Raw genomic sequence first — 13,902 nt, forward strand, 5'->3', positions numbered from 1 at the left:
ATATAATGCAAATACTAGTATTCATGTATTTAAAGTACAAACAGAATATTCACCCAACAAACTTCATACCCTACTTTACAACTAACAATCTCAAGTACGCATCAAATTTCACACTTACACACACACTAAAGACAAGTTGCAATGCAACGCTTACTTGAAGCGAATGCTCCACACAGTTCACCCAATACACACATTCGTACATCACAATAATACTAGAAGTGTACATTATTGAAATTACCGCGAACAGAATATTCACGAGTTACACACAAACCAAGACAACCAAACACTCATTGAACATATCCAACAACCACGTATTCCAATTACAAGACACTAATCACTTGGCTTAAAATTAGAAGAAACCTACACCAAGTCAACACACATAATTCATATCCCACAAACTGTAGTGAGACTAATTCACACATTCAAACTCTCAAGGTAGACATACCAAAATTAAACACAAAACTTTATAGAAAAACGAAAATAGTAACTATCTCCGACAACACGCGCCATCATATTTCATTTTAAATTAAAAGCAAAACAAACGAACTCATTTAATGGACCATTAAGTTAAAGGTACTAACCTGCTTGTCCGCTTCCAATGTCTAAAACTTAATAAGAACTCCATTTGATGGTGATATAATCTGCCAATTTTATAATAAGATCCAATAATAGATGTAGAGGACTTAATGAGCTGAAAAGCTTTAAGCATACGTCAGATCGTCATACATTAGCTCCATAGTGCCCAGAAGTTCCAGATGAAAATATGAAATATGACAGAAGCCATATCAACTCCAAGAACGATAGTGGGTTGTGAGAGCTCCAATAATATAGAGAGAACTAACAAAATTAACAAATCCATATGATGATCCAATAGAGAAACACAAAGTATATATACTAGTGCCAAGAACAACTCCAACTTGCACGAAGAGAAGATATATATCAACGGTGTATCTCGCAAAATCCCAATGAAGAAATATTAGTCTTTGCCGAATAAAAGAAAATGAGAGCAAAATAATACGCCAAATGATAGCCATCGTCATATAGTCCAAGAATCCAGCTCCGATATGAACTCCAACGTCCGAGATACCAGAACCAATAACCAAATATAAAACGTAAAGAAATAACCAGATAATCAAGACCCCATCAGAATATTGCAGTTGATATATCAACACTCTCCAACCATACACAAAGACGGAACCCCCAATAAATAGAAGCCATTCGTACCGTATCCGGAGAATAAAAGTCCCACCACAACTCGGAGAAAGGAAACAAACTCTATCACTTAACATAAATATTGGCATCCACCATATAGAAAACCAATCATCCTCACATTACCAGAGGTTCACGAAACACCGACTGTCGAAACAATCCCTGATGCACATCTTGCCACATGCAGCATGCAACATGAAATATGCATATACTGTATAGCTATAATAGCTACCTAATACAATCATCATACCAATATTGTGGCCGCTGCATCCTATTAGAGAGGGGAGGATACGATTGGTACTATTATTGATCGAGCAATAATATCTCGGTTCAGTACTTCCTAGTGTGAACCATGCACCGTTGTTTTCCTGATTTTACCGGCAAGGAGCTGAAATGCCGTTGTTGTGTTCGTACACACAAAATCCCCAAAGCTTTTAGGGCTCAGGTGGGCACCTATGACCACGACCCCCATACGGGCTGTCACCTAACTTACGGTGGTCAACCGTTTGACGACTGCAGATTGCCGGCACGAAGCCAATCCGGGGAGTGAATCTATATAACCACCCCTGGCGTCTAAACCTCATCGAGGTAGCATGTATCCTCCACCAAACTAAGCACCAGAGACCGCGTGCCACGTACAAACAGGGTCACCTAGAAAAGTAGAAAAGGAATTCCCGGACTACACCCTGTGATGCATCCCTTTAAAGCTGGCCCATTCACCTCGAAAGGTGTACACCACAGTTGTAACTCCTAGAATGAACTGCCGTCGCCGGCATATGACAACAACTCATTCTTTGTAGGAATTCACAAATCCTTTTCTAAACCACCTCGTGATAAGAATAGTAGTATATTATTGTATTTCCGGTTATTCCAAAATAATTACATATATATAGTTTTATGCAAATGGTTCTGTTCACTAACTGTGTCGTAAGTTACTTTACCTGACATGCGTTCATTACAATATCATCTATGACCCCCTCCTATGACTCCCTCTGTCGGGCTCAGTCATGATGTACTAATCCAACCATGTCCAGATCAAAGAAACTTACGCACCCAACTATATAGATTTTATGAAAACGGTTTTTGTTCATTACCTGTGCCGCAAGTTACTTTACCTGACATGCGTTCATTACAATATCATCTATGACCCCCTCCTATGACTCCCTCTGTCGGGCTCAGTCATGATGTACTAATCCAACCATGTCCAGATCAAAGAAACTTATGCACACAATTCATACAACCGGAATTTCTCCTTCCGCACACAAAATCCATCTCATTTCTATCACAAGAAATGGGATAACGAACCCATGAACATGCTCTGAATAATTTAAATTCACCCAACACTAAACCCCATTTTTTTTTTGTGAAAATCTGTTTTCACACACAAACTTTCTGTTTTTGAATGAATAAACAATTATAATATGTTGAAGAAATAAATAGGGAAGTGAGGCATACCTTTTGCGTGCTTTTGTTAATTACCTTATACTATGGACGAGCGATATCCAAGATGATTCCAACAAGAATATCCATCTTCCCCGTATCGTCAAGTACTTTAGTAAAAGCCTAGCTGATCACGAATCTTAGAATACATACAAATATCAAACAAATTTACAAATTAATATTAATAAGAAAATCCTTACTGGTACCCTACCCAATTCAGATTTAGAGCCATGCTCTGATACCACTTGTCACGCCTCGATTTTTCAGACAATTGAATATTCAGGTAAAAGAGCTCAATCTGAATATTCAACAATCTAATAAACCAAGACGTGATCAGGTTTGACTCACACAAGTCCAAACTATAACTAAAAATAAAATCCTCTCTGAACATTGTGTTCAAATAAAAAAAAAATAATAAAAAAAAAAATCGGCAGAGTCTCCTCTGTATTTCTAACATTTCATAAATCTACAACCTGTCCTAACCTGAAAATCAAATAATACACTTCCATTTATTATATTAAAACCTCAGCCATAAACCCAACTACTAAAGATATTGATTCGTGGCACCGGCTACTTAACCATCTCGATAAATGCCAGTTAAATCAAGTAGCTGCAGCGCCCCGAAACAAATCTCATACCCCAGATCGGTCTTTCCCAATTGACGCTAATCCATGTCATAGTTTCTAACTAATAGATACATCCTAATATGAACTCATTATTAAAGACAATAAAGAAATACTAAATTATTACAAAACAACTTAAATGAATAAATTTATAAACAAGAAATAGCTAAAAGAACCGCCTTTAGCCAATCCGAAAAGTCGCTTCCGTTAAATTGTTCTTAATTTACCCGTACGCCTTTTCTTGTCTTATGGGAGCACCTGTAAAGATACTCCAACGCTCAACGTTGGATACGAAGTCAATATATAATAATCCACTGGAAATGAAATTGAAACAAAAAACGAGGTTAACACATACCTTTAGCTGCTTAATACCACTTACCGTTTCCTTATTAAATCCTCGTAAGTGCATTGCTTAACATACTCTCAAGAAAAACATTAGCATTCAATATAATTCATACTCACAAGATTTCTATCATGCTTAACACGTAGGCAAATGAATTATACTAGAATTAACTAGAAATAAAATAACTTGAACTACCGATTTTCTTACTACAAGGGGTGGGGGTTTTCCTATGGAAGCGGCTGAGCCGGGTGGCTGCCTAACGCACCCATTTAGGGATAAAGCCAATCGTAGTTCCCCTATTCGGGTAAGGATCTATGGGATGGATTAAGCCATTTCCGATGAGGAAGGCGGTATAGGTTCCTCACTCTTGTTCTAACCATGTAACGTCCCCTCACCGATTCTCAGCCTTGAATCGGTATTCTACCTAGTATGTCACTTCACTTCTCGTTATTCGAGGTTTTTCCCGAATTCTCGAGTAAACGCACCATATATATATTATTCAACCTAGACAAAATAAGTATTTAGCGCAAGAGAACCTATGATAATCGCATGTCATTAATATACTTATCTCAATACTATTTTAACAACCCAAGTAATTATGCGGGAAATAAAACAATAAGTTAATAAAATAGACGCGGGTATATTAAAGCTCATTGCGGCTTGTGTTCGTCTGAAAATGGCTCGCCGTGACCTAACATGGTCTGCAGCGGCTTGGCCGGTGGCATGGCGATATGGCATATTAGTGACTTGGATGCGCCTAAAACGACTTAACATGGCACGGTGATGGCCTAGTGCGGTCCTTTGATGTGGCTCGATCGCGACCTTTGCTGCGGCCTTATTAGCGGTCCGACGACAACGGCGACGGCGGTTGTCGGTCTTAATAACTTATATATATATAAGCTAATAATTAATACCCAACTTAAGGTGAAATACACATATTGTACACTAAGAAGCCACAGAAGAAATTAGAAGATATGGGTAGTGTCAATATAAGTATATTTGTGCAATATATACAAATGATCGTGTCTACTATCGACAAGTCAAACGGATGAAGTATGCTTGAATTAAATTACCTGCTAGCTAATGATTTCGGGTTCACAATTCCTTCAAGATAAACATGAAAACCAGGTGCGAAATTCTCCACCCGCCTCTCTTCCAATAGCTCGATCCGTAGACCGGTGAGTGCTCAAACGACATAATCAAAGTCGTTCCCCTTTCAAATTCTCACGAACACCGACTCTTTTTCCCCTTAGTTCGAAGGTTTTTCCCTTATTAGTACCGAAATTAATTTAAGTTGTGGATTAACAACGGATGGTGGTGGCGGAAGAAGTTTTGATTAAGCTGAGGGAGACGGATTTGGGGAAATCAAAACCGAGAGATATTTCTTCGAAAACCCCCAGAGAGAGAAGAGTGCGATCCCCCTTTTCCTCTTTTTTTTTTTGTTTTCGTCCTTATCCCCTTATCCCTCCATAAGCTCTCTCTCTCTCTCTAATAAAACGGGCCCAAACATATATAGCCCACTCCCTAATCTCCTAAGTCCACTATAATAGCAAGTCTAATACTTAACAGGCCCACTAACATAAAAGGTGGCCCAATAATATAGAGCAAGCCCAATAATTATCTAACAGCCCAACAGAATAACAAGCCCAATACAATAACCAGGCCCAATATAAAAATAATCATTACTGAAAAACCCCATATCAATTAATCCAGCCCGCCAAATGATAAATGTTCAACCTCGCCATATACGTAAGTACCTAGAGTGGCACTGAACTAACACGTAAAATGACCAGTTTACCCGTAGGTAAAATTCCGGGTCATTACAATAACCGTTGGAAAATTTCTTTTGCAACGCTTTTTAACCGTTAGTAATTGTCACTCTGCAACGGTTAATAACCGTTGGAAAATTTCGTTTGCAACGCTTTTTAACCGTTGCAAATATTTTCAACACTTTACCGACGCCCTATTTGCAAAAAAGCGTTGCAAAAATTATTCGCAACGGTTTTTTGCCGTTGCAAATAGCTTGTTATGGTGTAGTGACATCAAAGATTTCTGAGATAAGGATCGGTTGTTGAGGCCACTCGAACCTTTTCGAGGTCTTACCCAAAAATTGGCATCTCGGACATGCTTTGCAATAAATATTTGCATCTTTAAAAAGAGTAAGCCAATATAATCCAGCTTGTAATACCTTGTCTGTAGTACGTTGCGGGCCAAAGTGTCCTCCGCAAGGCTGATCATGACAGAATGATAGAATGGATTCTTGTTCCAATTCTGGGATGCATCTTCAAATAATTTGATCCGAACACTTCTTGAATAAGTATGGATCATCCCAAAAATAATATCTGGCCTTTGAGTAGAATAAATCTTTTTCTTGCTTGTTCCAATGTGATGGTACCTTGTCGGTCACAAGATAATTTGCAATGTGGCTATACCATGGCACTTCTGATATTCTGAACAACTGTTCATCAGGAAAAGTCTCACAGATTTGTAAATTGTCTTCCGTATTCTCCACTAGCAATCTAGAAAGGTGATCGAAACGACATTCTCTATTCCTTTCTTATCGTATCTCCAAATCAAATTCTTGTAAAAGTAGTATCCATCGGATCAATCTTATTTGGCATCCCGCTTAGCGAGTAAATGACTTAAGCGGCATGGTCGAATATAGACAATCACCTTTGAACCTATTAAATATTGTCGAAATTTGTCAAGAGAATAGACGACGGCTAAAGAGTTCCTTCGATTGGTAGAATAATTAATCTATGCTCTATTTAGAGTCTTGCTAGCATAATAGATTGCGACAACACTTTTCTTGTCTCTTTGTCCTAGAGCGGCTCCTATAGCATAATCGGATGCATCACACATGATCTCAAATGGTCGACTCAATCAGCGCGACGAATGATTGGTCTTTGAAGTGAGTGCTTCCTTTAACTTCATAAAAGCTTCAACACATGATGTATCAAAATCAAAGACAATATCTTTCCCTAACAGATGTGACAGCGGTCTTGCAATTCTGCTGAAATCCTTGATAAATCGACGGTAGAATCCCGCGTGACCTAGGAAGGCACGAATATCTTTGACAGTTCTCGGTTTGGGTAGATCCTTTATAATATCAATCTTATTTCGATCTACTAGAATTCCTTCCTTTGAAACTTGGTGACCTAGCACTATCCCTTCCTTTACCATGAAGTGACACTTTTCCCAGTTCAGAACTAAGTTGGTATCGCAACAACGTTTAAGGACTAAGGAGAGATGGTGTAGGCAATCCTCAAAAGATGATCCAAACACTGAAAAATCGTCCATAAAAACTTCCATGTATTTCTCCACCATGTCGTCAAAAATACTCATCATGCATCATTTGAAAAGTGGCGGTGCATTGCATAGACCAAAAGGCATACGACGGTAGGCGAATGTTCCGAACGGACATGTGAATGTGGTCTTCTCTTGGTCCTCAGGGTGAATATGGATTTCAAAATATCCTGAGTAACCATCAAGAAAGCAGTAGTAAGCTTGTCCAGCTAATCTTTCTAACATCCGATCGATGAATGGTAATGGAAAATGGTCTTTCCTTGATCGCTATTGACTTCACAATCGATGCAAACTCTCCATCGGTCCGAATCCCGTTGGAATCAACTCATTGTTCTCGTTCTCGATCAACGTGGTTCCGGACTTCTTTGGCACAACTTGAACTGGACTAACCTATTGACTATCGAAATAGGGTAGATAATGCGGCGTCAAGGAGTTTGGCGACCTCTTCTCTAACTACTTCCCTTCATTTTCGGATTAAGCCCCTCTGTGGTTGCTTAGAAGTCTTGGAATCCTCTTCTAGATGAATCCTATGTTGAACTATCATAGGGCTCCCTTGATATCATCAATTGTCCAACCTATAGCTGACTTGTGTTCCTTTAAAAGTGCTACTAACACGGATTCTTGCTCCAGATCAAATCGATGCAATGACTCTTTGGGTAGGTTCCCAAATCTCCCAAGAAAACATACTTGAGTGTAGGCGGTAAAGGCTTCAATTCTAACTTAGGTGGCTCCTTCTTAAGCTCTTTAGGTGGTCCATCAAGCATAGGCGATTCAAGCTTTTCTTTGAACTTGATGTCATCCATGACGGGTGATGAATCAAAATCGCATTGATTGACTCAACACTATGTTCCTCACAATCTGACGAGTGCGGCCGAGCTTTCAATAACTTCGTCGCCGGGATATGAATGAGTCGGATAATCCCGTGCTAACGCTTCAATCATGCATACCTCGTTCGCGAGTACACCTCCCCGTGGGTTGCTTTGTAACATATGGAAAACATTGGTCTCGACTTTCATATTACCAAAGGATAATGTCATATTACCGTTTCGATACGGTTGATGAGTGCATTTTGCGGTGGCCAAGAATGGTGCGCCTAGAATGATTGGTATTTGCCTACCGGATGTAGGCTTTGTGTCGAAAGTACTATGAAATCAACCGGATAATAGAAATCTTCGATCTTGACTATGACATCTTCAATGATTCCTCTACGTATCTTCACCGATCTATATCCAATTTGTAAAGTAACATCACGTCGGTTTAGATCCTTCAAGCCCAACTTTCGTAGATGAAATATGGTAGAAGATTCACTGCGGCACCCAAATCTAATAAAGCTTGTTCCTCCAAAGAATCTCCATTCTGCATGTAGCAGTTGGACTTCCGGGATCTTTCGGTTTCACAACCGATAGATTCTCAGAGTGCGTTGAACATCTTTGAGCGATAAAAGCTTCTTTCGGAATGTTGGTCTTCTTCTTTACTAGATCTTTCAGGAACTTGGCATATGAGGGAACTTGCTTGATGGCAGTCAGAAATGGGATATTAATCTGTAAATTCTGAAATACATCGCAAATCTCCTTGTACTGGTCATCCTTTCTGGTATTCACTAGTTTCAAAGGAAACGGTGCTGGCGGATTCTTCAATATCGGTTCTCTTCTTTCGGCTTCAGTTGGCTTGGTAACAAATAGTGGAGTGATGGTGGAGTCACTCGTGATGGCTTCTTCTTACTTAATTCCACATGAGTTCCTTCAACTTCTTTTGCAACAGTTTTTGTGAGTTGTTGCACAACACTAGATATATCTGGAATGTTAGAACTGGGTGGGATGGTGGGGACATAAGTTACCTTAGGCTCCGCAGAATCTTTTCCTGGTTCATAGACAATCCTGTTATCAACTTTCTTGCCTGACCTCAGAGTGGTGACAGAATTAACTTGGGTATTGGTGAAGGACAGGACTGGAAAGGGGGTTTGAGGGATTAAAAACTATGATTGTAGAGATTTTAAATACTAAACTAAGATAAACTAACTAAACTATTGAGAATTTATAAGAGAGGGAATTCAAGAGATTAGAATCCACCAATACTTTTGATCTATGACCTTCTGCTTCATGGTTGTTCTTACAAGTAGACTACAATTAAAATCGGAAAGTGCCGATGCCCCCTCTTGATCTAAAACATCGTTAACAATTAACTCTACTTAAGGTTGTTCCTATGTTTATGCTATTAATATCTTCTTTCCTTTTATGTAAGCTCGGGCAGCCATTCAATGTATTACCAAGAGCAACATCAAGGAGTACTTTCTAATAGGGCTGCCATTCAATGAATCACCACTTAAGGCAAACACAAAGAATACTTCCCTAGGCAGACCACTCCCCGAGCTACCCCTTCTAAAGGCAACACAAATAATACTTCCCTAACTCTAAAAAAACTATACTACTAGAAGAAAAGTAAAGAACACTAGCATGATATTAATATTGCAAAATATAAACCCTATTCTATACTTCCATCCCCTGGTGTGGGCAATGGAACTAATAACTACAAACATAAAGAACTAACCTGATTGAAGAACACCATGAATCAGAAGAATCATTAAACCTTAAGCACTGGCTTCATCTTCTCCCTTGAAGGAGAAGATTAGCCTTCCATAAAGAAGGAAGAACACGAAGAACGAGAAGAAGAAGAGTCGAAGAACATAAGACTAGAAAGACTAATTTATTAAGACTTAGCTAGTTAAAACCGATCTTTTATTATTAATCTCTCTCTACCTCAAGTTCTGGAGACAAGAATATAAGTGAATTGGCCAATTACATGAGGCACTTAGGTCCTCTATTTATAGGGGTTACAATGAGCTCTAGAAGCATTCCAAACCGTCATTTGTTTCCTAATACAAATAGACTTCTTCCAGAGTCCGACTTCGTTTTCAAAACTGAGAAGGAATTGGCTACAGTATCGGTTCATGCGTCTGGACACATTATTCATGCGTCCCAGACTTAATCAATGCGTCTGGATGCTCGATCTATGTGTCCCAAATGCAATCAATACGTCTGGACGCTCGATACATGCGTCCCAGACGCATAAGCCGATTTTCTTTCTTCTGCTCTATCCTTCTATCCTCTTTTGCGGGCTTTGGTCCAAGCAACGAATCCTTTGGCCTTGGGCTTCCAAATAGACTTTAAAATAGGTCCAAGTCACATCTTTAACAGCTCTAATTCCTTGGCCTTCTCCATGATTGTCCACGGGCCTCCCATGTGATCCTTAATGCTCCGAATTGCTTCGTTTTACCCCATTTTCTCTAATATTCTACAAAACTCTCTTTTTCACCTGTAGAATCTTAAAACACAATTTATAAACACTATTAGTCCACTAAGATGGCTAAACAAGAGGCATAATTGAGGGGTTAAATAACACTTTTTGAGCACTTATCACTCACCCCTCTTCCCAGATGCAGCGCCCTGGCAAGGAAACTGCTCGATCTCTCCCAGGGTCTGCGGCTCCGGAAATTTTCCACCCCACCTTCAAGGTGTGCGGCCGTTCTGTCAATGTGGAGGACTCTTCTTTGGAAAATCCTGTTGTGGCCTCAGCCATGTTCTATGGTTCTCATTTCCCCCGCGACCTGGCTTATGCAGATACTGGGACCTTTGAACAACATCGCACCTCCCTCTATGCCGGCTGGGAGAAGGTATGTCCCTGTTCTGACTGCTTCTTCATTGCTAGGTGAGATTGGACATGTCCTACATGATCCGCAACCTTTTCTCTTCCCTGAGTACTGTGGAATCTTTAGAGAAGGAGGTCCCGCGGTTCCAATGGACTGAGGGCCACCTGTGCACGCCTTCAAGCTGATCTGGCAGTCGTGAACATGGCCAAACTTCGAGCTGAAGATGAATTAAGGACTGCCGAAGCTTCACACCAGGACTTTATGGATGGAGTGAATGACCGCTTGAGCAAGCAGCGGGAAGCCCTTGTCCTCCAACATACCGAGAATACTGCCGCTCTCCTTCTGCAACACACTCAAGACATGGAGCAGCTGCGGATAAGCTTCAAAGCTCAAGCCGACAATCGTGTGGCCAAGAAGCTCGCTGACGAGCATGCACGCTTAATCAAAGAAGGCCGACTCCTCCCAAAAAAACCTCTATCTCCCATGTCAGAAGATCCGCTTGTCACGGTTCCAGTTGCTGCGGAACAGACTGTTTCTAATTCAGTTGATGTTGCCACTCTTGATCTGCTGCCCGAAGACCCTGTTTGTGAGGCCACCTCCCCGGGACAAGCCTTGAGTGCTCTCGACCATGCATCCCTCGCTGAAGACTTGTTGCCGAACTTAGATTAGCCCCCATGTTTGCTATCTGTCATTTTACTAGCTATCTTGTAACTAACTTACCCGACTAAGTGTGACATTGTTATTTTTTTACTTGTGCGTTTGTTTGGTTTGAAACTGTTTTACTCCCCTACATTATATGTATGGTCCCTTAGCTTTAGTTATTGTTTTGCCTGAAATGCTACTATTCATCCCTTTCCATCTCTACTCTCTCTCCATTTGTCAGTATCTACACTGGGCCCTTCTCTCTTCTTGCCCCCATGTGTGACCCAAGCCTCTCACTTGTGAATATCTCATTTTACTTCGCAGGCACTCACATGCTAAGAGGTCTGTTGGGGCAGCTCAACCTGCCGTGGACACGATTTGAGCAGTTTGTCCGCGGAGGGATCATCCTCACCGCGGCCTCTCTTTTGGAGTGGCTTCGCCAACCGTTGGGCTTCTCTCTTTGCCCCCAGGTGCAGCATATGCCTTTCTTCCGTGGATGGCTCTCCCGGATCCGCGGCCCTAATTTGAGGTGGACCTCTCGTCCTTGGGCATCTCTTTCCCTCAAACCGTGTTTAGCCTGACTGTTAAATTTATGCGTAAGGGCGAAACTTACTCCCTAAAAGTGCCATTGTATTATATATTTACAAACAGCTCCAGTATGTCGTTCTGGACTTTCATTACATTCAAGCATAGATTTTTTTTAACATTCTCACATTCCATGGCTTTTCTAGCACTTTTCCCTCCGCTGTCGCAGCTTGTAAGTACCTGCTCCTCCTACGTCGACCACTGTATAGGGCCCCTCCCAGTTCGGTCCCAGTTTTTCGTCGTTCTCTCTCTTGGTACTGTGTGTCACTCGTCACAACACGGCATCCCCTACTCTGAACTGTCGCGGCTTGACTCTCTTGTTATATCATCTCTGAAGGCCGCGGTGATATTCCTCTAGTCTGATCTGCGCCGCGTCTCTTCTCTCTTCTGCTAAAGTCATATCCCCTGCCAGTATGCTCTCATTCAGTCCTGTTTCCACCGCTCTTGTCCATGTTGTGGCTGCCACCATTTTCGAGGGTATCACGGCCTCGACTCCATAAGCTAAAGAGAAGGGAGTTTCCCCGGTTGATGTTCGAGGTGTTGTCCTGTATGTCCAGAGAACACGACTTAGTTCATCTGCCCACACGCCTTTCTTATCCTCTAGCTTCCTTTTGAGATTGTTCATAATGGTCTTGTTAGAAGATTCTGCTTGCCCGTTGCCTTCTGGATTGTATGGAGCTGAGAACCCCTGCTTCACCTTATATGCTTGTAAGAACGCCTGCACTTTGGATCCGGTGAACTGGGTTCCATTGTCCGCTATGATAATATATGGCAACCCAAACCTACAGATGATATTCTCCCACAAGAACTTGATCACTTGAGCTTCCTTGACCTGTTGCAAGGCCACTGCCTCGATCCACTTGGTGAAATAGTCTGTGGCCGCCAACATGAATCTCCTTTTGCCGCTAGCCATGGGCAGCGGACCCACTATATCCATTGCCCACATTGCGAAAGGCCACGGACTAGACACACTATGTAGTGGTTCCGCTGGCGCAAAGATCATCTGAGCAAATCTTTGACACTTTTCACATCGCTTAGCGTAGTTCACGACATCCCTCTTCATGTGTGGCCAAAAGTAGCCCTGCGTTATCAATCTGTGCGCCGTTGTTCTGCCCGCTGAGTGACTTCCACATTCTCCTCCATGTAACTCCGCCAGACCTCTAGGGCTAACTTTGTCCCGAGACACTTCAACAAAGGCCTGTTAAAATTCTTTCGATACAACTCCCCTTTTATCAGTACATACCTCCGAGAAGTCTGCTCCAATCTCTTTTTCTCCTTTTTATCTTTCACCACGTCCCCAGACAAAAAACTCTTGATGGGCTTAATCCAACCCACCTCTTCCTCCTCAGCCTGACATATCTCAGCCCCTTCCTCTTCTACTTCCTCTATACTAGGTTTCTCCAGTCGCTTTATCTTTATCACTCTCTCTTCAGGCTCAGGAATTGCGGCAGCCACGTATGCTAGGGCATCGACATGTCTGTTCTCGCCGCGACCCAAATGTATGAATTTGATCTTTGCAAACCTGGCGGCCCTCTTTTGCAGCACTTTCAAATATTTTACCATCCGCGGGCATCGCGCGGCAAACCTCCTATTTGCTTGGCACATTACCAAATTCGAGTCCGAATACACTGTCAGCTCTTTTACCCCCACATCCTCTGCCATTCTCATGCCCGCTATTACCACCTCATACTCTGCTTTATTATTAGATGTCGCGAACCCTAACTTCATGGTTAACTCCATTCTGTTGTTCTCCGGCGTGACTAGCACCCTCTCCTCTCCCTTAAAGAATTAATGCGTGGCTAACCGGCCAACACTCTCCACCCATTTCTTCGATCCCAGGAGTCCAACCAGTCCTGTTCAATGATCTTCTCTGGCTCCATGATCATCTCTTCTCCCCAGGTGGGATCCTCCGCTAGAAACTCTGCTAAGAATTTTGCCACCGCCTGCGCCTTCTCCGTTGTTCTGATATGATATTGTATCTCGTAAGAACTCAACATTACTACCCATTTCAGCATCCTCTCAGACTTTTCTGCTTTCAATGCTTGCTTTAAAGGCAGATTTGTCACCACCACTACAGAGAGTGCTTCAAAGTATGGTTTCAACTTCAG

At 41.6% G+C, this 13,902-nt stretch overlaps 1 protein-coding gene across 1 annotated transcript; it reads right to left on the reverse strand.

The window, feature by feature from the left end:
* Positions 1-12,883: 12,883 nt before the first annotated feature.
* On the reverse strand, positions 12,884-13,456 carry LOC147476429 (uncharacterized). Its single transcript, XM_086585725.1, has one exon. It carries the CDS (start codon positions 13,454-13,456, stop codon positions 12,884-12,886), a length of 573 nt encoding a protein of 190 aa, XP_086441851.1.
* Between the last annotated feature and the right edge of the window lie 446 nt (positions 13,457-13,902).

This window comes from Coptis chinensis, chromosome 9, assembly GCF_015680905.1.
Source record: "Coptis chinensis isolate HL-2020 chromosome 9, ASM1568090v1, whole genome shotgun sequence".
Classification (NCBI taxonomy): domain Eukaryota; kingdom Viridiplantae; phylum Streptophyta; class Magnoliopsida; order Ranunculales; family Ranunculaceae; genus Coptis; species Coptis chinensis.